The sequence below is a fragment of the Heterodontus francisci genome, chromosome 1 (assembly GCF_036365525.1).
Source record: "Heterodontus francisci isolate sHetFra1 chromosome 1, sHetFra1.hap1, whole genome shotgun sequence".
Taxonomy (NCBI): Eukaryota; Metazoa; Chordata; class Chondrichthyes; order Heterodontiformes; family Heterodontidae; genus Heterodontus; species Heterodontus francisci.
In genome coordinates, this window is record NC_090371.1 from 268,610,935 (window position 1) to 268,638,913 (window position 27,979).

Here is a 27,979-nt window from a genome sequence, read left to right on the forward strand (position 1 = left end):
ATGTCAACAAAATGCAACGCATCCTTGCCTATCGATGTCTCTTTCATGCTTCCTTCCCTATTCTTTCTCTTCATTTATATATCCTACAGTTTTCCATTGGAATTTCTTTTATTATGGTAGTTACATTGTCTCTAGGGAAAATGACATTTAAAACAAATCATATTCAGTAGTTATGCCTACACAAAAAGGAACAAAAAATGGCAAGAGGATATATCGAAAGGCAAGAAGGCAGTGGAGACTTTAAGGGTAGAATTAATGGAAATGTATTTCAGACTGTAGTGGGAGTTGTGTATAGGTCCCCTGGTAGCAGCTGTGAACTGATGGATTGCATAAATGCGGAGATTAAGAGTGGTCTATAGTCATAGTCAGAGAGATACAGCACTGAAACAGGCCCTTCGGCCCACCGAGTCTGTGCCGACCATCAACCACCCATTTATACTTTCTTTCTTTCTTTGGGCCTCCTTATCTCGAGAGACAATGGATACGCGCCTGGAGGTGGTCAGTGGTTTGTGAAGCAGCGCCTGGAGTGGCTATAAAGGCCAATTCTGGAGTGACAGGCTCTTCCACAGGTGCTGCAGAGAAATTTGTTTGTTGGGGCTGTTGCACAGTTGGCTCTCCCCTTGCGCCTCTGTCTTTTTTCCTGCCAACTACTAAGTCTCTTCGACTCGCCACAATTTAGCCCTGTCTTTATGGCTGCCCGCCAGCTCTGGCGAATGCTGGCAACTGACTCCCACGACTTGTGATCAATGTCACACGATTTCATGTCGCGTTTGCAGACGTCTTTATAACGGAGACATGGACGGCCGGTGGGTCTGATACCAGTGGCGAGCTCGCTGTACAATGTGTCTTTGGGGATCCTGCCATCTTCCATGCGGCTCACATGGCCAAGCCATCTCAAGCGCCGCTGACTCAGTAGTGTGTATAAGCTGGGGGTGTTGGCCGCTTCAAGGACTTCTGTGTTGGAGATATAGTCCTGCCACCTGATGCCAAGTATTCTCCGAAGGCAGCGAAGATGGAATGAATTGAGACGTCGCTCTTGGCTGGCATACGTTGTCCAGGCCTCGCTGCCGTAGAGCAAGGTACTGAGGACACAGGCCTGATACACTCGGACTTTTGTGTTCCGTGTCAGTGCGCCATTTTCCCACACTCTCTTGGCCAGTCTGGATATAGCAGTGGAAGCCTTACCCATGCGCTTGTTGATTTCTGCATCTAGAGACAGGTTACTGGTGATAGTTGAGCCTAGGTAGGTGAACTCTTGAACCACTTCCAGAGCGTGGTCGCCAATATTGATGGATGGAGCATTTCTGACATCCTGCCCCATGATGTTCGTTTTCTTGAGGCTGATGGTTAGGCCAAATTCATTGCAGGCAGACGCAAACCTGTCGATGAGACTCTGCAGGCATTCTTCAGTGTGAGATGTTAAAGCAGCATCGTCAGCAAAGAGGAGTTCTCTGATGAGGACTTTCCGTACTTTGGACTTCGCTCTTAGACGGGCAAGGTTGAACAACCTGCCCCCTGATCTTGTGTGGAGGAAAATTCCTTCTTCAGAGGATTTGAACGCATGTGAAAGCAGCAGGGAGAAGAAAATCCCAAAAAGTGTGGGTGCGAGAACACAGCCCTGTTTCACACCACTCAGGATAGGAAAGGGCTCTGATGAGGAGCCACCATGTTGAATTGTGCCTTTCATATTGTCATGGAATGAGGTGATGATACTTAGTAGCTTTGGTGGACATCCGATCTTTTCTAGTAGTCTGAAGAGACCACGTCTGCTGACGAGGTCAAAGGCTTTGGTGAGATCAATGAAAGCAATGTAGAGGGGCATCTGTTGTTCACGGCATTTCTCCTGTATCTGACGAAGGGAGAACAGCATGTCAATAGTCGATCTCTCTGCACGAAAGCCACACTGTGCCTCAGGGTAGACGCGCTCGGCCAGCTTCTGGAGCCTGTTCAGAGCGACTCGAGCAAAGACTTTCCCCACTATGCTGAGCAGGGAGATTCCACGGTAGTTGTTGCAGTCACCGCGGTCACCTTTGTTTTTATAGAGGGTGATGATGTTGGCATCGCGCATGTCCTGGGGTACTGCTCCCTCGTCCCAGCACAGGCATAGCAGTTCATGTAGTGCTGAGAGTATAGCAGGCTTGGCACTCTTGATTATTTCAGGGGTAATGCTGTCCTTCCCAGGGGCTTTTCCGCTGGCTAGGGAATCAATGGCATCACTGAGTTCCGATTTGGTTGGCTGTATGTCCAGCTCATCCATGACTGGTAGAGGCTGGGCTGCATTGAGGGCACCCATTTATACTAATCCTACATTAATCCCATATTCCCTACCACATCCCCACCTTCCCTCGATTCTCCTACCATCTACCCTACACTAGGGGCAATTTACAATGGCCAATTTACCTATCAACCTGCAAGTCTTTGGCTGTGGGAGGAAACCCGAGCACCCGGTGGAAACCCACGGGGTTTGAATGGGGATTTTATTTTCATATAGATTGTAATAAGATTAACTGTCAGAAAGCTGGTGAATTTCTTGACTGTGTTCAGTGTAGTTTTCTGTAACGATAAGTCCTAGAACCAACAAGGAGGCAGGCCATATTAGTCTTAGCAATGAGCTAGATTTAGTTAACAGTCTAATGGTGCATAAAAATTTATCTAACAGCAATCATAACATGATTGAGTTCTACGTAATGTTTGAAAGAAGAAACACAAAACAACTGATATTCTAGATTTAGGCAAGGCTGACTTAAATGCAATGAGACAGAGACTGTCCACAGTAAACTGGGCAAATCTGTTAATGGGTAAAAAGGCTGAAGATCAGTGGGAGGTGTTCAAAAAAGAATTTAAGATGATACAGAACCAGTTTTTACCCCTAAGGGGCAAGAGCTTTACATGCCAAAAAATAGGCCATGGACAACTAAAGAGTTAAGAGGTAACGCAAAACTAAAAGAAAAAACATACAAAAAGGCAAAAAAAAAAAGCACAGATTCTGGCAAATTGGGGAGATAAAAAAAAAAACAGCAAAGAGTGATAAAACAGCTACAAACGGGGAGTGTGAAAAGAAATTTCCAAGGGATATTAAAAATTCTTTATATTAGGGAAACAGAGGGTGCTCAAGAGCAATGTGACCCCTTGAAAACTGATAACATCGATATTATCAATGAAAATAAGGAAATGGCAGCTGTATTGAATAATTACTTACATCAGTAATTGTATTAGAGGAGGAGGTCAACGTGCGGACGCCCCAAGGAAACTAATACACAAGCGAAATATTGCAGTGTTAGAAATCTGAACACAACAGAAAATGCTGGAAATACTCAGCAGGTCAGGCAGCATCTGTGGAGAGAAAACCAGAGTTAACGTTTCAGTTCGATGCTGCCTGACCTGCTGAGTATTTCCAACATTTTCTGTTTTTATCCAAGGAAACTAATGTTGAATCGGGAACAGGAGCTCACCAAAATTAACAAACAAAACAACAGCAATGAAGAAAATCATGGCACTGAACAGTGACAAATTTCCAGGACCAGCTAGTTTCCAACCCAGGGTTCTAAAGGAAGTAGGCGAGATCATTGCAGATGCCCTAACAATAATCTTCTGAAGTTCTTTTCATTCCCGTTCCCTTAGATTGGGGAATTTCACATTTCACTCCGCTATTTAAAAAAGGAGCGAGAAATAAACCAGGGAATTATAAACCAGTTAGCCAAATATCTGCTGTCCGGAAATTGCTAGAATCTATAAAGGATAGAGTGACTGAACGCAGTGAACATTTTCAGCTGATCAGAGGGAGCCAGCATGGAATAGTAAAAGGTAGGTCATGCTTGATGAAGCCGATTAAATTTTTTGGAGCTAACTAAAGTAGTGAATGGAGGAATGTCTATGGATATTATTTATATGGACTTCCACAAGGCATTTGATAAAAGTACCTTATTAGATAGTTAGCTAAAGTTGAAGTTCATGGAACTAAAGGCAAATTGACATGGTTAGGAAATTGGCCGAGTTGCAAGAGACAGAGATAAGGAATAATAGGCAGGATGTGACTAGCGGTATCCCACAGCGATCTGTGTTGGGGCCTCTGTTAACAGCTTAGACAATGGGATAGAAAGCCACACATACTGGTTTGCCGATAGCACAAAGATAAGTGGCGTTGTAAGCAGCGTAGATGGAAGCATAAAATTTCACACTGATATTAAGAGATTAAGTGAATGGGAAAAATTATGGATAAATGGATTTCAACATAAATGTAACAAAATGTGAGGCCATCCACTTTGGACCTAAAAAAATAGAACAGGGTACTTTCTAAATGGTGAAAAGCTGGATACAGGGGAGGTCCAAAGAGATTTGGGGGGTCCAGATACATAGATTATTAAAATGTAATGAACAGGTACAGTAAATAATCAAAAAGGCTAATGGAATGCTGGTCTTTATATCTAGAAGACTAAAATACAGGGGAAAGTAGTTATGGTACAGCTCTATGAATCCCTGGTTAAATTACACCTGGAAGTACTGCGAGTAGTTCTGGGCAGCACACCTCAGAAGAGATATAGTGGCCTTGGGCAGAGTGCTGCATAGGTTTACCAGATTGATATCTGGACTCCAAGGGTTAAATTACCAAAGGAGAGATTAAACAAATTTAATGTGGAATTTTAATCTGAAATTTAGAAGGTTAAGGGGTGATTTGATCTAAGTTTCTTTCTAATATCTTAAACAAACAAACAAACAAACAATCAGTTCCCCTATCTATTCTATTTCTGCTGGTTGGAGTAAGACTGTGGGACATAGCCTAAAAATTAGAGCCAGGTGCTTCAGGAGTGAAATCAGGAACACTTTAGTCCAGTTCTTCCCCAACCCATTCTTCCCTTAACACTCCAGTGCTTGAAAGTTTAAGTCCTAGTTCTGGATGTTACATCTGTATAGAATTTGTGAAAATCAGGTTTCAACCAGTCCACCAAGAGATTAGCTAATGCACACATGGATATTAGACTATTGTATGTAACACTGGTCAGCAGCTCAGAATAAAATCAAGAGCTAGAATGCTGGTGGAAGCACTAAGATGAACTGGGGATGGAGGAGGGATCAGAAAACAGGAATAATCCCCAACTCTTACCACATGCCTTTTTGAAGCTTGACTGAGACTTTTTGTTTATTTCTTAAATGTAGCATAATGAGTAAATTTCAACAGACCATCTCACTTTAATGCCTGTGAAGTGTAATGTAGAACAGGTGACAAAGGTTGCTGTGAAAACTAGGACATTCCTTCAATCAAAAGCAATTACCTTGAACCGCTCCGAAACCCCGTCAGTGAAGCTGATGGTAAATTCAGCAATTTTCGGTGCTTGAAACTTGCCTTTCTTTTGACTTGGCTGGTACTCTGCCCGTGTTTTAACTATAACCTACAAGGAAGAGAAAATAAATCAGCTTGACACAGTTATGTGTCCTACTAAGTAAGTACACGGAAGGGTTGAGAACCAGAGGACACGATTTAAGGTGATTAGCAAAAGCAGCAATGACAACCTGAGGAAAAACATTTTTTTTTTTAAAAAAACGCAGCGATTGGTTAGGATCTGGTTTGCTCTTCCTGACAGTGTGGGGGAGGCAGATTCAATCAAGGCCTTCAAAAGAAAACTGGATATTATCTGAAGCAAAACTATTTGCATGGCTACGGGAAAAAGGCAGGGAGTGGAACCAGCTGATTTGCTCTTCCAGAGAGCTGGCATGGGCACGATTGGCCAAATGGCCTCCTTCTGTGCTGTAACATTTTTATGATTCTATGATTTTATACATATCAGCTAAAATACCACAAGCACTTACTTTCTCCCACAGGATGAAGTTATACAAGCAACAGCCAGACTATATAAAATGTCAATTCCACTATACTTGATATTTGTAAAATAAACCATTTTTGGGTGCAACTTTCAAAACAGGAATTCATAAAAATCCAAAAGATTTGTACTCGTCTTAGACACATCCATGGTGATCACAAGCTTTATTTGTTACATTAGTGACAATGTGCTATGGGAAAATTATTCTTAAAATATGATTCTTGTACACACTTTTATTTCAAAACCTTAAATTGCTCCTCACTCTCAGCACAAGTGAGACACACAGAACTTTCTACTCAGCTACGCAGCTCAGAATGGTCTCGAAGGGAAGGACAAAATCTATTAATTGTACTGCTATATATATTCAGTTCAAGTGGATGTTAGTATGGAATTTTCACCCAATCACATTGACAGATTACTGAAATCCTAGGGCCATCTCCAGAATTGCTCAAAAAACAAATGTCACCAGCCTTAAATTATCTTCTGTGTTGAGTCATGTAAATCCAATTTCTACTCCAGACTCTGTTTTGTGATCTGTCTGCAATACCATGGCATTAACCCAATAATTAACACAGGCAGTGTTCTCAGTCTCACACTCAGTTAATTAGCTTAATTAAAAATCATGTCATCAGTACAGGAAATTACACCTTCAGGGGTGCACCTCCCCCCACTCCCCAAATGTCTCCTCGTCAGCATAACAGAGAAAAAAAGTCAAATTAACACATTTGAGTTTTTGGATCGTAGAACATAATTAAGACTACAAATTCTAACTGTTCGCCATCGCCTTCCAACATAACTTTCAGAAATGCCAGAAAAATGCAGCACAACCCAGTCCTGCTGCAATTTAACTTCAAGGTGTGGAGACTAGGAGGTGAAGGCTGGATCTTCCATCCATTCCACTACTGTAGCTAAAAGCTGGCATGAATCCCATTGAGGATTTTGAAAACCTTACTAAGGCTCCCCTATCCATTCAGATGGCCCCCATTCCCAGTCAGTATGTTTGAGTGAATGCAAGTCCCATTCTGCCACAAAAGATAACCCCACAGCAACTTCAGGATCCTAATGTATAGAGTCTAAGGAAGAATGAGACACCCACTTTATAATTTACACTTTTATATTTTTGCATTTTGAAATTTATTGCAGATATTAAGCTTTCATGTTTGGATAGAAAGCACATTCATATTGTCATGACCATCAGCGAAGGGTTAACAACTTTCATTTATATAGTATAACATAGTAACGTGTTTTAACATAGTAATATGTCCTAAAGCACTTCACAGGAGCATTATCAAACAAAGTCTGAAACTGAGCTACATAAGGAAATATTTGGGTAATGGTCAAGAGGTAGGTTTTAAGGTTTGTCTTAAAAGGAGGAAGGAGAGGGAAAGAGGTTTAGGGAGGAAATTTTAGACCTTAGAGCTTTGGCAAATGCGGGCACAGCTGCCAATGGTGGAGCAATTAAAATCAGGGAAGCGCAAGAAGCTAGAATTGGAGGAACGCAGATATCTAGGATATGTCGGGCTGGAGACACAGATAAGTAGTCTCAGATTAAGGGGCTGATCATTTAGGAATGAGATGAGGAGAAATTACATCACTCAAAGGGCTGTGAATCTTTGGAATTCTCTACCCCAAAGGGTTGTGGATGCTCCATTGCTGAATACATTTAAGGCTGGGATAGACAGAATTTTGGTCTCTCAGGGAATCAAAGGATATAGCGAGCGGGCAGGAAGGTGGCATTGGGGCAGAAGATCAACCATGGTCATTTTGAATGGCGGAGCAGGCTCGATGAGCCATATGGTCTACTCCTGCTCCTGTTTCTTGTGTTCTTGTGGTAGGGATGTGGGATGGAGGAATTTGAAAACAAGGATGAGAATTTTTTTTAAAATAAAAAAGGCACTGCTTAACCAGGAGCCAATGTAGGTCAGTGAGTACAGGGGTGGTGGGTGAACGGGACTTGGTGAGTTAGGATACAGACAGCAGGGTTTTGGTTTAGCTCAAGTTTATGAAGATTAGAAGGTAAGAGGCCAGCCAGGAGTGCATTGGAATCATCAAATCATGAGGCATCAAAGGATTGGATGAGTTTCAGCAGCAGGTGAGCTGAGGCAAATGTTATAGAGGTGGAAGTAGATGGTCTTGATGATGCCACAGATATGTGGTTGCAAGCTTATCTCTGGGTCAAATACAACACCAAGTTAATTTGAATCATGACTTTTCTCTATGGTTTGCTGCTTCACATGCCGAAAACTATAAATCCAAAATGTAAGGCGCATTGTCATGAAATTAGAAAATACTGGTCTTATTCAGAGCCCCATGGCTGCTTTAGTCTTCGATCTGCACAGAGTCTGTACATATCAGACGACGGGCTGCAAGGTGGACTCAAGCAATGTTACAGAGGTGGAAACAGAAAGTCTCCAAGCAGTGGGAGCACAGAGATCAGGATTTTCTGCGCAGGAACTGAAAATGGGCAGGTGCCCTGCCCTGTTGGTAGCTAAGTTTGCAGTTAAACATGTTCTGCTTTGTTTCATGTTGAATTGAGGCAGGAGACCGTTACTATCCAGAGGAAAGGAAGAGCAAGCTACATCAGGATAAGTGTGGATAATTGTTTGAATGGTGATGTCTAGCAGTAAATTTAAGAACAAGCAAAAGGCATGAAATAAATACACCACAAAACCAGCAACAGTGCAATGCTAAGAAACCAAAAATAGCAGAAAAGGAGGACTAATCTCATTAAACTTCAGTGGGACAGTTTTAAAGCCATGTCCAGGTCCTATGCATCTGCAGTGTGCTTTGTTCCCATGTTTAAAACAACAAAGCACTAGACTAGTATTAAGGATGAAACTCATTCGAACCCTGAATGCTATGTTGAGACTCGTACCAGAGCAGCACACGTTTTCTGCGTGCCCTGCATATGCCCATCATAAAACCTAAGACAGGTGTAAATCAGGCACATTGGGATCAATTTTTGTGCATAGCATATATCAGCTCTGCTACCTGATCAGGCCTCATTTGAATGCAATCAGCAAGCTGATTACTTGTTCATCAACTTGGCGTTGCTATCAGACAATGGCTCCCTATATCCAATGCACTGAATCCCCATGTTCATGTCTCTCCATGGCTTCACTGCAACCTATCTCTATAACCCACTCAGCCTCAAGTCTCCAGCCGCATCCTTCAGACTCTGGCCATTTATGCTTTCTCCCCTCCCTCCCCTACTCCCTCTGCCTCATCATGGCAGTACAGCTGTCATTCGCCTTGGCCCCACTCTCTGGACCTCCCTCTCTTCTTTCTGCACCTTTTAAAAACCTTCTCAAACTTACCTATTAACAAAAATTGTAGTCTCCTCTCGTCATTAGCACACCATGGCTTGTTGCCTGTTCTTTTATTCATTTTATATACTTTTTCTCCATCCTCCATAAAATGTCTTAGAACATCTTCTACAGTAAAAGGCACTATATAAATACAAGTCATGTTGTTGTTGCCTGCTGGCCAGTGCACATGTGTGAACACTGTTTGAAGTCAAAACTGGACATATGTGATGCCCTCTGCAGCTGAATAATCAACTGCCATTCAAAATCTAGTCTCACACATGAAGAATAGCACACATACTGGAGGTTATCTACCATTTATCTAGCCACATCCCAGCACAAGTTGGCACCTTCAAGAAAGGAGAAAGAAATTAGACAGGAGAACTAGAATCTCCAGCTGCAACAAAAATTAAATTCAAATGTATTGGAGAATAAAATAGGGGAGGAAATGTTGCAGAAACTGAAATGGCGATGAAAGGAAAAGCTCCACATTGCTATTCATTAACTATTCTTTTGATAAGCTGCATAAAAAGGTAATTCACAAATAGAGTAACTGTGAAAAGGTTTACCAGGTCACTACAGTTCAGCTACATCAATCGCAGCTAGTGAAGTCTAATGAAGGAAATTGGAGCAGTACTGCTCTTTACTGATGTTGACATTCTGCCTCATTTTACTCCCAACCCGCAGGGAAGAAAAATAACAGTAGCTTGGACTAATTATGCATTGAGTTGGTAAACCACCACTAAAGATGTTTCTGTACAACTTTTGGGCTCTGTTGATCATAACTGAAATTTAGTATATATTCTTTTGCTGCTTTATGGGCTTTATACAAGGCAATGAAAGCCAAGGGTGGACATCAAGTGACAATTTTCTTCTGTGCATCAGGTGGTTTCAGTCTTACTCATAAACAGTCGCTTGTGGTTGGAGGTTTAGCCACCTTATCAGTACATCCGGTCTAGATGGAGAAGGTGGCTGGAATTTTACCGGGCCTTTGGCAATGGGCTGGAGGGTGGGAAGGCTGGCAAAAAAGGTGCCGGGGGAGTGGGGAAGGTGGGTGGGGGGGGGGGGGGTGCCAGACAACTTCCCATTACCATGCCATTTTGCCAGCAGCGGGAAAGGTGGCAATAGTTTGAGAGCTCAGTTGAGCAAGAAAGTGGCCAATTAAGAGCCACTTTCTACCACCATGTGCATGAGAAAGTGGGGAGCCTCCTTTTTGGGCACTCCATTATCCATAGAGGGATCTCCCGATGGTACCAGTGCTGCCTGTGCCTTATGGCCCTGGCCTGATAGCCAGAGCCTGCATTCCTGGCCCCAGCAACTCATAACCCCACTTACTCCTCTTCAAAGATGCCCCACCATTGAGGCACCTCTCCTTGGAGCTGCAGCCTTAGCAATGACCACTGCTGGCAGATCTTGGGAGTGGTCCTTAATTGGGATGGCAGCCCCAGCAGTGGCCACTTAATTGGCCACCACCGGGAGTATGCCTCCTCACGTCCCACTGCTGGTTGAAGCAGGGTCACCTCCACTTTCAGCCCCGGCAGTGGGACTTCAGCCATTGTGGAAAAATTCCAGACAGTAAATCAACGGGCACTTTTCTCATCCAGTCACCTTATTCAATGGCAATTTGGTGGTTTCATGAATTACCAATTGAGTCTGTCACTTGCATTTTACCAATCTTCTGATTCACTGCCAGAAAAGAAACTTTCTGAATATGCCGACAGTTTGATTGAAAATCCTCATCCACAGCATCTAACCGAGATGCTACTGAATCATTTAAGCCTTCTCAATCTTAAGCACCTTGCAAATTTCCTAGAAGGCAGCTACCTTAGAATGCTTCCCCCTTGGTTGAAAGCCAATTTTCCCACAATAGCAGCTGCCAGCATTCTAGCTGTCAGATCCTTGATAGGTGTACATTAGTAAAACAGTCTTGGTATATTGCTATGCACAGAAGGAGGACATTCACCCGTCATGGCTGTACTGTGTCCATTATCAGTGATAGAGGACTAAGGGCATCACTAGCAATAGTCTTTCTTTCACAGGAATCTTGTAAAAACAGACATTTTCACATTTTTTATCCTCAACTTCATTCTATATTTTGCCTATACCCAGACTAGTAATAATGATCCTGATCTGATCTCTGCCATAAATAAAGCATGCAGTAGATCAAATATCTCACTTTTCTATTCATGGGGAACAAGCAATTGCCAATTGTCCAACTTCCAAGTTTCTGACCACCTCTATAACTTTTGTGGTTGAGCCACTGTTTGACCTAAGTCGTAGCTCGGAGGTAGGGGACAGGCTGTTTTGCGTTACGGAAATTTAGGGAAGAATGGGATATTTCGCCAGAACCTGATTAACATTTTTATCTCAATTTCCCAGCCTGATCAAGATGCTGGTTGGCTGTTGGCAGGCACGCCTTCGGCACCAGGCCACAGTCGAAGAGTCAAGAGCGGCAAGGGAGAGATCAGCTGGAGAGTGGTGTGGGAGATCAGACCGTGGGGGTGGGATATCAGAGGCTGCAGCCAGGGAGCGCAGAGAAGGGAGGAATCAAAGTCTGGGTGGGAGGTGAGAGATCATGGCTTGTGCGGTGAGGGTGCAGGCAGGAGGGTGGCCTGTGGAGGGATAAAAAAAATAAAGTTGGATAAGTGGAAAGACACTTAGGTGCTGGATCTAGCAGCTCTCATATCCCCTTAGCTGCCAGATTTCCCTAGACCCCAGACACTCAGCTGGCAAGGTTAAATTTAAAATACAGGTTAAATATGAGGTGCACAGTCACATAATATTTAAAATGACCAACTCACCTCCCGGGAGAGGGATGCTCCCCGTTCCATATCCGTGAAATCCAGAAGTTGGTGGGGGGGGGTGGGGGGGGGGGGGGGTGGTGGTGCAGGGGGATTTGGGTTGAGATTTTTTAAAATCATTTTACCATCCCATCTGATGGCAATAAACTTAAATTTATATAAAATGTGCCAAAACATTTCACAGGAGCAAAATTTGACACAGTCACATAAGGAGATATCAGGGCAGATGACCAAAATCTTGGTCAAAGAGCTATGTTTTAAGGAGTGTCTTAAATGGAGGAAAGAGAGAGCAACAGAGAGGTTTAGAGAGGGAATTACAGAGCTTAGGGTCTCGGAAGCTGAAGGCATAGCCTCCAACTGTGGAGCTATTAAAAAAAAGAGGCCAGAATTGGAAGAATGCAGATATAGGAAGTTACAGAGAAATGGAGAGGCAAGGCCATGGAGGGAATTGGAAACAAGGATAATTTTAAAAATCGCGGAGTTGCTTAGCCAGCAGCCAACACAGGTCAGCGAGCAGTGGTGATGGGTGAATGGGCCTTGGTGCAAGGTAAGATATGGACAGTAGAGTTTTGGTTGACCTTAAATTTCTGTACAATTAATGGGAAGACGACCAGGAGTGTGCTGGAACAGTCAAGTCTAGAGGTTAAAGGCATGGGTGTGTTTCAGCAGCAGATATGCTGATGCACGGGTGCAAATAGGCAATGTTACAGAGGTGGAAATAGGCACTCTTAGTGAGGGTGCAGACATGGTTGGAATCTCAGTCAGGACCAAAAATGAGATCAAGATTTATGGGGGTTTAGATTTCCCCTTGTGCTCAGCTACTGTGGCAAAAATAATAGATATCTCAGTAATGCAGTATGGTCTCTCAAAGATCCTTCAGATGTTCCTACTCATAGGTCACAATTCATTGCCTTTCTTCAATTCGATCCCCCATTGTTGAGACTTTAGATTCTCACCATCACTGATATGCTAGCCAGAGTCTTCTCAAGATTCAAGGTTTTCGCCATGATTCGTTACATCGCATTTCTTTTTCCAAATAATCTCAGTGATATATTTTTGTGGTGACATTTGGTTTCATGTACGTGTTGTGCGGAAATATCACTTACAATTTCAATAATAAATAAAGAGACAAATTATTCATCCAGAAATAGTTTTGTCTGTCAGGATATATTGCTGAGTTAAGTGTCTATCTCTTCCCCTGCAGCACTTTACAGATATAATTCTCATTGGCATCAAGCACAAGGTGCTCGAGTAGATAAGAGAGATCAATTTAATGAATTCTGGGCCTTACTGATCTGTGAAGGAAGCAATCTTCCAGAATGGCAGATGCCCTTTCTATTCTTGAGATAGGTAGTAATGTAGGCTCTAATCTTTACCCATTACATGGACTATTTTCAGAAAATACCAGGTACACAAATGCTCCCACACAAGAATCCAATCTGGTCTTAGTCAACTTGTTATGATTTGAGGTAACTTGCACCATTTTGACTAATATCACATTTTGGGAGTTTTGGCTTCACAAAAAGGCTCTGGGAATAAGTTATGTTTGTATTTTACAAAGAAAAATGATTTTCTATAGGCTTAAGAAGTCTTAGGCTGAATCCACTTAGACAAAGGCTTTATTTGTTACTAGGGCAAACAATGAAGATGTGTATTAAAGCTAGATGTCACACTCACTGTCTATTTAAAACTGAGACAATGACAGTTGATTGTCCCATAAAGCCAAGAAGAGCCTTATTCATCGAGAATAAGATGTGTTTTCTTTAAACCTGTTTCCCAAGAGAGGAGAAGAGGTAGCAAGAGTTACTGATAGATCTACTGGCCAATCACTGAACATGGCCTTCCTACTTGTGGGCAACACAGAGAGAAGGGCAGAAGAGGCACAAGGGCAGTCAGCCAGCCAAGTAGGTCTGGGGATGAAGCCCAACCTAGGGAGTCGAAATTCACTCATTTCAAGACCAGAACCAGTCAGAATCAAAAAGCTGACCACGAAACATTATAGTGAGCACACTAATAGGGGTAGTATGGTGTATTTCTATTATTTTTCTTCTTTTGAAGAAATACACTGTAGTTAGCTGAATCATGGTGAGACTTGATTATTACTGTTACTCTGTACATTTACTTCCTGCGTTGTATGTCAGTGTGGCTCAGTTGGTTGCACTCTTACCTGAGTTGCAAGGTTTCGATTCAAGTCCCTCTTCAGGACTTGAACACAAAAATCAAGGCTGACACTCCAGTGCAGTACTGAGTGAGTGTTGTACTGTTAGAGGTGCCCTCTTTCAGCTGAGACCTTAAACTGAGGCCCCACCTGCCCTCTCAGGTGGCTATAAATGATCCCATGGCACTATTTTGAAGAGGAGCAGGGGAGCTATCCCCAATGTCCTGGGCAATAGGGATCCATCAATCAACATCACAAAAAACAGATTATCTGGTCATTTCCAACATTACAACAGTGACTACACTTCAAATGTAAAGTGCTTTGGGACGTCCAATGGTTATGAAAAGCGCGATGCAAGTGCAAGCTTTTCTTTAAAACAAGGTCACAACTCATACTTGGCTTAATTTCACTAGTGCTTCAGATTGCCTTCAGAAAGATCGGAGGAGTGCACAGAGCATGTGAAACACGTGACATTCAGCTCAGAACACCAGGGGTTTCTTTTTTTTTTTTTTACAGGCAAGGTGCTCGGACCACTCACAGGAACGACCAACACCACTGTACCTGAGAGACTATCTAAAGCAGGGTTGTCCAACATACGGCCCACGGGCCAGAATCCAACCCACCAAAGGTTTCCATCTGGCCCACAGATATAAATGTACCCGATCATTCCTCCTCCTCACTGCGTGCTTTCTGTTCTTGGACATTTGCTTTGTCTTTTTCTTGAATCGTAGTTTCAAACTTGTGTTATGACCAGGTGAGGAAGGGGTCTAGGGCTCCCCTCTCGGCCTTTTCCTGGTTTGGCCTTAACAGGGTTTAACTTTAAAACAGTATTTTTTTTAGCTTCCCCTCAGTGAGTCCTTGCTCACTGCTCTCTGATTGTAATTGTAAAGGAATCAACCAGACAGGTTTTCTCAGGTTTAAATAAGAAAGGTGTAAGTTTATTAACCTTAAAACTCTAACTCAGTTAAAACTACTAAAAATACGCGATGCAACCACGTTAGCATGCATATGTGATAAACACACACAGAAAGAGAAAGAATTAAAAGGGGGGAGGTTTGAAGTAGTAGATGGAATTCAGTAACCCCACTAATTAAAAAGGGAGGTAGAGAGAAAGCAGGGAATTATAGACCAGTCAGCCTGACGTTGGTAGTGGGGAAAAGTCGAGAGTCCATTATCAAAGATTTTATAGCAGAACACTTGGAGAACAGTGGTAGAATCGGGTAGAGTCAGCATGGATTAACGAAAGGGAAATTATGCTTGATAAATCTACTAGAATTCTTCGAGGATGTAACTAGTAGAGATGATGAGGGGGAGCCAGTGGATGTGGTTTATTTGGACTTTCAGAAGGCTTTCAACAAAGTCCCACATAAGAGCTTAGCATGTAAAATTAAAGCGCATGGGATTGGGGGGTAGTGTATTGCGATGGATAGAAAATTGGTTGGCAGACAGGAAACTAACAGTAGGGATAAATGGGTCTTTTTCTGAATGGCAGGCAGTGACTAGTGGGGTACCACAGGGATCGGTGCTAGCACCCCAGCTATTCACAATATAATGATTTAGATGAGGGAACTAAATGTAATATCTCCAAATTTGCAGATGACACAAAACTGGGTGGGAGGGTGAGTTGTGAGGAGGAGGCAGAGAGGCTTCAGGTGATTTGGACAAGTTGAGTGAGTGGGTAAATGCATGGCAGATGCAGTATAATGTGGATAAATATGAGGTTATCCATTTTGATAGCAAAAACAGGAAGGCAGATTATCTGAACAGCTATAAACTGAGAGGAGAATATTCAGAGAAATCTGGGTGTTCTCGTACACCAGTCACTGAAGGTAAGCAAGCAGATGCAACAGGCGGTAAAAAAGGCAAATGGTATGTTGGCCCTCATAGCGAGAGGATTCAAGTACAGGAACAGGGATGTCTTGCTGCAATTATACAGGGCCTTGGTGAGGCCACACCTGGAATATTGCGTGCAGTTTTGATCTCCTTATCCGAGGAAGGATGTTCTTGCTATAGAGGGAGTGCAGCGAAGGTTCACCAGACTGATTTCTGGGATGGTGGGACTAACGTATTAGTAGAGATTGAGGCGGTTAGGATTATATTCGCTGGAGTTCAGAAGAGTGAGGGGGGATCTCATAGAAACCTATAAAAATTCTAACAGGACTTGACAGGGTAGATGCAGGAAGGATGTTCCCGATGGTGGGGGAGTCCAGAACCAGGGGTTATAGTCTAAGGATACGGGGTAAACCTTTCAGGACTGAGATGTGGAGAAATTTCTTCACCCAGAGAGTGATGTGCCTGTGGAATTTGCTACCACAGAAAGCAATTGAGGCCAAAACATTGTATGTTTTCAAGAAAGAGTTAGATATAGCACTTGGGTCTAAAGGGATCAAAGGATATGGGGCGAAAGCAGGAACAGGCTACTGAGTTGTATGATCAGCCATGACCATAATGAATGGTGGAGCAGGCTCGAAGGGCCGAATGGCCTACTCCTGCTCCTATTTTTTCTATGTTCCTAAGTTACTGGTTTTGAGTTGGATGTAAAGTCTTTTATTGAGGTTAACCCTTGCAGTTCTCATTGGGGCCCAGTGCACACTTTCAAACCTGTCTCACTGGTACCAGAAGGCTACAGAGGTCTTCTGTATTAAGGCTCAAGTTATTTCCAAGGGTCCCTGGAATTTTGAGAGAGACAGAGCGAGAGCGAGAGAAAGAGATGAGACACACCGAGAAGGGAAAGAAAGGGGAGAAAGAGGGGATCCACATCACTCCTGACAGATGAACATCTATCCGGAATACTCCACATCACTACGTCAAGTGTATGGGCAGAGATTGACTACCTGTACAAGCAAAAACAATGCCAGGTATGTCACTAAACCATTGTTCAACATAGTGACGAGAAAGTAAATGAATCTTCTCATTTAAAGCTTCTTCACAAAAATGCACATTTGTTGTTCTGATTAATAGCAAGATAAATTTTTAATGCTTTTATATTTCAGAAATTCTCTCTCTGATGCCCTATGTAACACAAAAATTGTAATGTGGCTCTCCCACGCGAAAAGGTAACCCCTATATAAAAGCATAACCAAAATGTGTAACAGCCATGATACTGACATTGCAATTTAATTAAAGTGGGCCTACAGAAATCACATTGGGCCTTTAAATCCTGCCCATCGCCAGGCACAATATGGGACCCGCCACCGACCCCAATGCCGGCAGGCCCCATACATCTCTGTGACAGCGGCGAGGCCTCGTGGCGACGGGACCCACATTAAAATATGTAAATGACTACTTACCGCAAATGGATATGCAAGCCACAGCATTTCTGCCAGCAGGTTGGTATCTTCATTCCGACGACTGGCAATGCCGCGCCTTTGAATCCCCATTCAGGGAAACGAGGTGCGACTCCTGTGGGGGGGGGGGGGGGGGGGGAGATGGGGGGGGGGATCAGGGTTAAAATGCTTTGGATTGGTTGCGGGGGGGGGGGGGGTGGGTATGGGAAGGGGTAAAGGACAAAGGTTCCAACTTTTGGGGTGGGGTGGGGTGGGGGTCAAACTTCCATGTTCGGGTATTCTTTGGGAGGGGGGGGGGGAGAAAAGAAAAAAGGGCAGGAATGACGTGTAATGCCATGGGGGGGGGGCGCAGTGGGAAAGGGCATGAAAAACTTATTTTATTCATTTTTAAAAACATCCACTGTACCTTAAAATTTTTTAAAATGCTCATTGAGGGCTGTAAGCCCTTGAAAAATTGCGCCGTTGCCAGCGATGGCTCACCCGCCCCATCCACGTCAATGGGGGGAGGGGGGGGGGCGGCAGTGGGTAGCGCAGCCATGCTAATGAGCCGCTGCGTTTGGAATCATGGTGGCTCCGCAACGTGGGCCCCATGCATGCAGGTCGAGTTTTTTTTTTTTTACACCCACCGCCTATTTCAGCGGCGGACTCTTAAAAATGCAGCCCATTGTGTCAAATCTTTAACTTGCTTCTGGAAAAAGATAGGACACTCTGACGTCTGGCTGATCTCCTCATGTTTATAACATTTTGGATAAGTAAGCCAAATTAGTCAGTCCACACTGGTGATCAATTATTCTCTGTGTCACCCTAGTTACTGTAACACTGAGGAACTGTTTTGATTCACGCAATTGCCGCAGTGCTGTGATTTTTCATTTTAGCATGTACTACTTTGTTAGGGATGGTTTCCCTTTGATGCCAAAAATATTTTTCCACTCAATCAATTTGTACTCTCCTACTGAAGATGTCACAAGTTAGATTTCTGATATTTACTCTTCCAGTTGCCATTTCCAATTAGCTCTGCCATCAGTATTATCATGTGATGCCTTCTATGGGTCACAAGCCTCTTGTCCATTTCTTTCAGGCGATTACTACCAGCATAAAATGATTGAATGGTTTAATTTACTTCCAATGGCAAGATATAAAAGTATTTCTGAATACTGCACACTGGTAGCTCAGCAGTAACACTCAATGTCTTTATGCCCGGAGGACAAAATATAAGTTTCAACAATCTATACTAAAACAGATATTAACATTTCTTCTAATACAGGTAAACCATAAACCTTTCTTCTCGAGCGGAATTCTGACATAAACTATGACCCATGGGTCTACTCCTGATCGCAGCCAATTTTCCCTGCTTGATGTTGGAGTGGGTGAGAAGAGAAAATGGCTAAAGAAGGCCTTACTTAAGCATCAGCCAAAGCATACCACAGCCAATGAGAAAGAATGATTTTTTCAAAAATTTTGCCTTAACCAACTCAACTAACCTGTGTTTCTACTGCCCAGAACTGATATGTTGCAAACAACAGAAGAAAATCAGCATATGACATACTTGTATCATTTTCAAGTTTTCTGAATATGCCCACCCATATTGGGGCAAAAGTATCAGGAACATTGGAACTGTACAAGGATATTCACCCCCTCGAGCCTGTTCTGCCGTTCAATCAGATCGTGACTGATATGCATTTCAATTCCATCCATCTTCCCTGGCCCCATATCCCTTAATACCTTGGCCAGCAAAAAATCTATTGCTCTCCAGATTTAAAATTATTAACTGAGCTAGCAACTGGTGATTTTTGTAGGAGAGGACTCCACCCTTCTCCCAACCTTTACATGAAAAAACAGAGATTCGCTGCTGAATGGTTTGGCTGATTTTATTCTACATCCTGGCCCCGAAGAGGCATGCCACGGGCAGGCCAACTTTACATCCCTGCCTGTTGGAGCTACCGTGGGGAGCTGGCAAAACCCCAGCAGAAAATCCATCCCACCAAATATCTCCAAGTACACGCTACCGAACAAGCTCAATAACTGTATAAAATGGAAAAGCCGCTGAATCAAGCAAAAGTGGTTTATATATATATATATATTTTTTTTAAACTTGATACAAATCAGATAATGCCAATCACTGAAATTACACAAAATTCAGCTCTTGGTTTGCTTTCTGGTTGTGAGTTTCAGATTTCATTCTGTCAGTTTCAAGAGGGATTTGTGACCGGGGAGAAAAAAAGACAAAACAATTCTGAGTCCAGTTCAATTTTTGGATCTTCAGTAGCTCTTTACTAACCCATACATTTCAGCTATATTTAAAGTTGTATGGGTATCAATAAGAATAAAAGAAAACATGTAATAAGAAAGGCCATTTAGCCTAACAAGCACGTTTCTCTCACATATCACTCCGTTATTCTATCCAATCTATTTAACATCCTGAATAGCTTCAGTAAAGTTTCTCCCTGCTCTTCTGCATAAAGGTAAACAGGATTTCTTGAAGTATCTGATCATTTCCATCTATATGATTATCTTTTGAATCTTCAGTCCTGATAATCCAGTTCTTTATTACGAAAGCATTTATTGCCATATATGGAAGTCAATTCCATATAAATTACACTAAGAAAAATACAATCTCCAATTCTCCTTGAAAATTGTTGAAAAGAAAAGACATGTATTTATATAGCACCTTCCATGACCACCGGATATCTCAAAGAGCTTTACAGCCTAGAAGTACAGGCACTATTGTAATTCAGGAAACGCAGCAGCCAAATTGTACACGCTCCCACAAACAGCAATTTGATAACAACCACCACTTCTCTCGACTTCTCCACTGTTGCTCAATTATCAGACTAATTAATCAACATCCAGTATTGAATGAGCAGAAATTTCCTCCAATTAAATACTGGGAAGACTAAAGCCATTGTTTTCAGTCCCCATTCCAAACTCCATTCCTTAGCAACTGACTCCATCCTCATCCCTGGCAACAGCCTGAGACTAATCTAGGCTGTTCACAACCTTGGTGTCATATTTGACTTAGAGATGAGCTTCCGACCACATATTCATGCCATTGCTAAGACCACCTATTTCCACCTCCACAACATCACCCGACTATGCCCCTGTCTCAGCTCATCTGCGCTGCAACCTTCATTCATGCCTTTGTTACCTCTAGACTTGACTATTCTAATGCACTCCTGGCTGGTTCACATTTTACCCTCCGTAAACCTGAGGTCATCCAATACTCTAATAAAAGCAAAATACTGCGGATGCTGGAAATCTGAAACAAAAACAAGAAATGCTGGATTCACTCAGCAGGTCTGGCAGCATCTGTGGAAAGAGAAGCAGAGTTAACGTTTCGGGTCAGTGACCCTTCTTCGGAACTGACAAATATTAGAAAAGTCACAGATTATAAACAAGTGAGGTGGGGGTTGGGCAAGAGATAACAAAGGAGAAGGTGCAGATTGGACCAGGCCACATAGCTGACCAAAAGGTCACAGAGCAAAGGCAAACAATATGTTAATGGTGTTTTGAAAGACAAAGCATTAGTACAGATTAGGTGTGAATATACTGAATATAGAACATCAGCAAGTGCAAACCTGAAGAAAAACAACCTGAAAAAAACAGGTTGTTTTTCTTCAGGTTTGCACTTGCTGATGTTCTATATTCAGTATATTCACACCTAATCTGTACTAATGCTTTGTCTTTCAAAACACCATTAACATATTGTTTGCCTTTGCTCTGTGACCTTTTGGTCAGCTATGTGGCCTGGTCCAATCTGCACCTTCTCCTTTGTTATCTCTTGCCCAACCCCCACCTCACTTGTTTATAATCTGTGACTTTTCTAATATTTGTCAGTTCCGAAGAAGGGTCACTGACCCGAAACGTTAACTCTGCTTCTCTTTCCACAGATGCTGCCAGACCTGCTGAGTGAATCCAGCATTTCTTGTTTTTGTTTCATCCAATACTCTGCTGCTTGTGTTTTAACTGGCACCAAGTCTTGTTCACCTATCACCCCTGTGCTTGCTGACCTACATTGCTCAACCAGGAGCCAACATCTTGATTTAAAAATTCTCATCCTTGTTTTCAAATCCCTCCATGGCCTCGCACCTTGCTATCTCTGTAATCTCCTCCAGCCCTACAACCCTCAGATATCTGCACTCATCTAATTTTAACCTCTTGAGCATCCCAATTTTAAATCACTCCACCACTGGTGACTGTGCCTTCAGTTGCCTCAGCCCTAAGCTCTGGAATAACCTCCCTACACCTCTCCAATTTTATAACTCACTCTCTTCAAGACACACTATGGAACCATAGAAAAGTTAGAGCACAGGAGGCTATTCAGCCCATCGTATCTGTGCCGGCTGAAAAAAAAAACTAGTCACCCAATCTAATCCCACCTTCCAGCACCTGGTCCATAGCCTTGCAGGTTACAGCACTTCAGGTGCATGTCCAGGTACCTTTTAAATGAGTTGAGGGTTTCTGCCTCCACCACCCATCCGGACAGTGAATTCCAGACACCCACCACCCTTTGGGTGAAAAAGTTTTTCCTCATGTCCCCTCTACTCCTTCTACCATTCACCTTAAATCTGTGCCCCCTCGTAATTGACCTCTCCGCTGGGGAAACAGGTCCTTCCTGTCTCCTCTATCTAGGCCCCTCATGAATTTCGTACACCTCAATTAAGTCACCCCTCAGTCTATATTGTTGTAAGGAAAACAACCCTAGCCAATCCAATCTTTCCTCATAGCTGCAAGTTTTCAGCCCTGGCAACATTCTTGTAAATCTCCTCTGTACTTTCTCCAGAGCAATTATGTCCTTTCTGTAATGTGGTGAACAGAACTGTACGGAATACTCCAGCTGTGGACTAACCAGCGTTTTATCCAGCATTACATCCCTGCTTTTGTATTCTATACCTTGGCCAATAAAGGAATGCATTCTATATGCCTTCTTCACCACTCTATCTACCTGTCCTGCCACTTTCAGGGACCTGTGGACATGCACTCCAAGGTCTCTCACTTCCTCTACACCTCTCAATATCCTCCCTTTTATTGTGTATTCCCTTGCTTTGTTTGTCCTCTCCAAATACATTACCTCACACTTATCTGGATTGAACTGCATTTGGCCCTTTTTGCCCACTCAACCAAACCACTGGTATAATTCTGGAGTCTACGGCTATCCTCTTCACTATCAACTACACGGCCAATTTTTGTGTCATCAGCAAATTTCCCAATCATGCCTCCCACATTTAAGTCCAAATCATTAATATATACCACAAACAGCAAGGGACCCAACACGGACACCTGTGGAACACCACTGGAAACCACTTCCCTTTTCCAAAAACATCCGTCAACCGCTACACTTTGTTTCCTGTCACTGAGCCAGTTTTGGATCCAACTTGTCACATTCCCCTGTATCCCATGGGCTTTTAGTTTTCTGACCAGTCTGCTATGTGGGACTTTGACAAATGCCTTACTAAAATCCATGTCGACCACATCCACTGCACTACCCTCATCCATCCCCCTGTTACTTCCTCAAAAAATTCAATCAAGTTAGCAAGACAAGACCTTCCCTGAACAAATCCATGCTGACCATCCCTGATTAATCCGTGCCCAAGTGGCAGTTTATCCTATCTCTCAGAATTGATTGGAATAATTTACCCACCAGCCGTCTGACCGGCCTTTAATTATTTGGCCTATCCCTCACACTCCTTAAAACTTACCTCTTCAACCAAGCTTTTAGACATACGACCCAATATCTCCTTATGCTCAGTGTCATATTTTGTTTTATTATGCTCCTGTGAAGCACTTTGGGGTGTTTTATTATATTAAAGGCTTCATAAAAATACAAGTTGTTGTTGATAATCTGTTTTTGTGATGTTGATTGAGGGATAAATATTCACTAAGGCACCAACAATAACTCTCCTTCAAAATAGTGCCACAGGATCTTTTGCATCCACTTGAGGGGGAAGACAGGGCCTCAGTTTAATCTCTTATCTGAAAGACGGCACCTCCAACATTGCGGCTCTCCCTCAGTGCTGCACTGACGTGTCAGCCTTGATTTTTGTGCTCAAGTCCTGGAGTGGGGCTTATCCCACAACCTTCTGACTCAGAGGCAAGAATGCTACCACCTGAACCACAGCTGACACTTAATTACATTCACATTACTTACATTTATACTTATACCTCCTAGTTCTATCTTATAGTCCAAATTAAATAACTTACTTCTATGGGCATTATCTATTCCCTCAACATTTTAAGTGTGGATGACATTGCCACCAAATCTTTTCTTCTCCCATAAACACAGTGCAGGTCTGTGAGTTTCCCTTCATCACTTAGCACTGGCATAATCCTTTAAATTCTTCTCGGAATCCACTTCGAAGCATCATCTTCAAGGTAGAAGATCCAAATATTTCAAATGTTGTCCAAACAGTGGTTTATAAAACACTACAATAGCTTGCTTCGACTTGTATTTGAAAGGCACCCCAGAACAATAATAGATTTATTGATAACAGTCTGGAAACTCTGCAGGGGTTTCCCGTCATTAACTTCGGTGGGAGACCCGTAAAACCCTCTGAGTAATGGCTTGATCTGCTATTTCCAGCCATTTCTCTGAAGGTTCTGCCATGCAGAGAAAATGGTGATACAATGAAATCAACCTTCTTATAAAAAGGGGGGACGTTTCTACAAAATTCTGCCAGTCACAATCCCCTCCGCCTCCTCAATCTCAAGCATCTTTTCCCTTCCCTCCAGTGGGTGCACAAGATGCCTCCAAATTGACAGAGGTGCCTGCCAGAATTAGCAAATTAGCTGACCCCAATTGGGCTCAGGAGCGATCAACCACAGATCCACAATCACACTCTGCTGCACTGGAGAGTGGGAATAGGGCATTTTAGTTTTGATATTTTGAACTGTTTCAGCTTTATTTATTAGCCAGCATTTTCGAAAGCAAGGAGTTTTCATATGGAGCATTTGGAGGCTCTCAATCTGGGGCTTTCAAGGAGTATTTTCAAAGACTGATAACTCATATAATTGATAAAGGGAAAAAGAATCACTCCATATGAAGACCAATTACAGAATTGCAAACTATTTGATCATTTTCACCAAATGAGGAGTTAGCAAAGTTTAACAACTGTGAAGATATATATTGCCATTCTGCTTTTCATTCACTTTTTCATTTCTGTTAAACCTTAAAACAAGATCCAGTCTGGTGTCACTCTGCCACTTCTCAAAGGTGAGGATGACCTGGTGGAGGCACAGTTGGTAAAAAAAAAAATGCAGGTCATGACAGAGGTGAATGGGGCTTTGTGCAAGGTAAGATACCAGAGGAGCAGAAATTTTGATGAGCTAAAGTGGACAGAAGGTTGCAATGCAAGTACCACCAGTCTTCAGAAATGGTTTACCAATATTATGAATAGATTTTAGTAGAATTACACTCGTTACTGGCAAAGTTACTTCCACTTATCATCTTGTGTATGCTATTATTTGGTCTGTTTTAAAACAAATCAGCTAATTTTCTGCTAGCTCTGTCAGCCCGAACCCCCCACTTTAAAAATTTACAAAGTGCCATGTGAAAAAGCAAAAGAAAATTAGCCACTGTATTAAACAGTGACATGACACTATAGCCCTTTCTAGCCAGGATGATCAGAGTTTCAGACAGTTGCTAAATTCAACATTAATGTTATTGAGAGAACGGGAAGTTTCTTTACCAGGACGAAACCTCCCTTTCTCTCCCCTTTACTGCTGCGGCAGAGAAATTTCTAAATTCTCCCAGCATACCTCAAGCATCAGACACTACAACAACTCTCGGGTACACAATAATCCAGTTGCATATCTGAAAATACATCCAATTTGTAAACACGATCTTATTTCTAGAGGGTCACAATTATAAAACATTCCAAATCAACTATAGTTAACAAATTTATGTGCCTACTATTTCATTAGAAGAGCTGATACCTGCTGTTCTTCTGCCCAATTAAGTGGCTTCCACTATTTACACACCTACATATATATTTATTGTCCCTCCATAAAGAATTACAAAATAATGAAATATTTCTTAAACTTTCATTTTAACAACTCATCATCGCAGAGTCTCGTTTAGTTAGAGGGAGTACACGGTGACCAAGGGGGCCAAGGACAATTCTATAATTTCAGTAGCTTCTGTCTTGCAACCTTGTCCTGGGGCTGAAACCCACTATTGTCTGGTAAGAAAGGTAGCAGCCGAACACCTATGCTCATGGAAAATCAATATGTTACTTTCATTGGCAAGATGTAGATAAACACCATTTCCTCTGGGAGCTGTTTTGCTGCAGTTTGTACACACTACTGAGTCAGCGGCGCTTGAGATGGCTTGGCCATGTGAGCCGCGTGGAAGATGGCAGGATACCCAAAGACACATTGTACAGCGAGCTCGCCACTGGTATCAGACCCATCGGCCGTCCATGTCTCTGCTTTAAAGATGTCTGCAAACGCGACATGAAATCCTGTGACATTGATCACAAGTCGTGGGAGTTAGTTGCCAGCATTCGCCAGAGCTGGCGGGCAGCCATAAAGACGGGGCTAAAATGTGGCGAGTCGAAGAGACTTAGTAGTTGGCAGGAAAAAAGACAGAGGCGCAAGGGGAGAGCCAACTGTGCAACAGCCCCGACAAACAAATTTCTCTGCAGCACCTGTGGAAGAGCCTGTCACTCTAGAATTGGCCTTTATAGCCACTCCAGGCGCTGCTTCACAAACCACTGACCACCTCCAGGCGCGTATCCATTGTCTCTCGAGATAAGGAGGCCAAAGAAGAAGTAAAGTCAAAATAATGTAAAAGACTGATAATACACATTGGTCAGATGAGGGATAAAGATATTGAATTTGATTGGAAAACTTTTCTCAATCACCTGCGTAGTGAACAACAGTGACCACAACAATAGGTATCAAAGGCAATAATGTAAAGCCTATAGTAGTTACAGATTTCATTGCACTGTTAAGCTGCAATCACAATTAGACTGAGACACACTTGGAATCAGCGGGCAACTGAAAAGCAAGTTCCTAGCTGAAATAGTTGTCAATTTTTTAACAAAGCACCAATGACAAAATGAACAATTGCATTATGCTACATGTTGAGAATAGTGTTGAAAGTCCACAAACCTGAGGGTCAGTTTTCCTCCTGCTTCAAGGCAAAATTAGTATTGGGAAACAAGACAGATCTTCACAGTAGCACAGGTCTTCTGTTACTGTTCCTTTTCTCACTAATGGTCTCTTCTCCTGCCCCCTGAAGGCATGGATTCCTTCCTGGATTCAGTTCCATGGGCACTGGACACCAAATGGAATGCCATCCAAGTACAATACTTCATGTTTAAGTCTTAATAGTGCATGCCAACTGCCTATTTGCACCATAGTCAAGCCCAATGCTGTCCTTGTTCAACAGCCACATGTGCAGTTAAGAGCAGGAGTGGGCAATTCCCCTCAAGCCTGTTCTGCCATTCCATTAGATCATGGCTGATCTGTATGGTTACTCTATCTGCCTTGGTTCCATAACCTTTAATACATTGACTTTTGTTAAGTAAGGCTAAGTTCAATTGGCCAAGCATAAACAGCTTGTTGGAGGGGAGAGTTCCAGATTTCCACTACCCTTTGTGTCATGGGATGTGGGCATTGCTGGCTAGGACAGCATTTATTTCCCATCCCTAATTGCCCTTGAGAAGATGGTGGTGAGCTACCTTCTTGAACTGCTGCAGGCCATGTGGGGTAGGTACACCCACAGTGCTGTTAGGAAGGGAGTTCCAGGATTTTGACTCGGCGACAGTGAAGGAACGGCGATATAGTTCCAAGTCAGGATGGTGTGTGGCTTGGAGGGGAACTTACAGGTGGTGGTGTTCCCATGCATCTACTGCCCTTGTTTTTCTAGGTGGTAGAAGTCATGGGTTTGGAAGGTGCTGTCTAAGGAGCCTTGGTGCATTGCATCTTGTATATGGTACATACTGCTGTAACTGTGCGTCACTGGTGGAGGGAGTGACTATTTATGGATGAGGTGCCAATCAAGCGGGCCACTTTTTCCTGGATGGTATCAAGCTTCTTGAGTATTGTTGTAGCATCCAGGCAAGTGGAGAGTATTCAATCACACTCCTGACTTGTGCCTTGTAGATGGTGGACAGGCTTTGGGAGAAAGTGGTTCCTGATATCACCCTTGAATTATTAACAAGTCCAATTTCTAATATAGGACATTGGACAGCAACTAAGATTAGGATCTTTTGCCAATTCTTCCCTCCCCAACTCAAGATCATTGAGGGCAATTATAGGAGCCCCAATGCTGTCACAGCAAACTCCAGCACAGCACTGTCCCAAGGTAAGAGGAAGTATTCTCAGATCAGTGAGTTTTAGGCACAATTCTGAATATTTAGTATAAAAGCAATCAATCACTCAAGTTGGGATGAGGGAAGTCGGTTAGCTCAATTGGCTAGACGGCTTGAGTGCAATGCAGAAAGACGACAATAGCGCGGGTTCAATCCCTCTACCAGCTGTGGTAACTCATGGAGACCTTCTTGCCTTGCCCCACACTTGAGGAGTGGTGACCCTCAAGCTATATATTACCAACTGTCTCTCTCTGATAGAAAGAGATACCTGTACTCCTTTGGGACTATGGCTAGAATAG

At 42.9% G+C, this 27,979-nt stretch overlaps 1 protein-coding gene across 2 annotated transcripts in view; it reads right to left on the bottom strand.

The window, feature by feature from the left end:
* Positions 1-27,979, bottom strand: part of LOC137376245 (neuronal vesicle trafficking-associated protein 1-like) — a 78,690-nt gene that overhangs the window by 45,767 nt on the left and 4,944 nt on the right. For both annotated transcript variants that reach the window (XM_068044410.1, XM_068044420.1), the window contains exon 3: positions 5,271-5,387. In XM_068044410.1, coding sequence (XP_067900511.1) covers positions 5,271-5,387 — 117 coding nt within the window. The remainder of the gene's footprint in view (positions 1-5,270; positions 5,388-27,979) is intronic.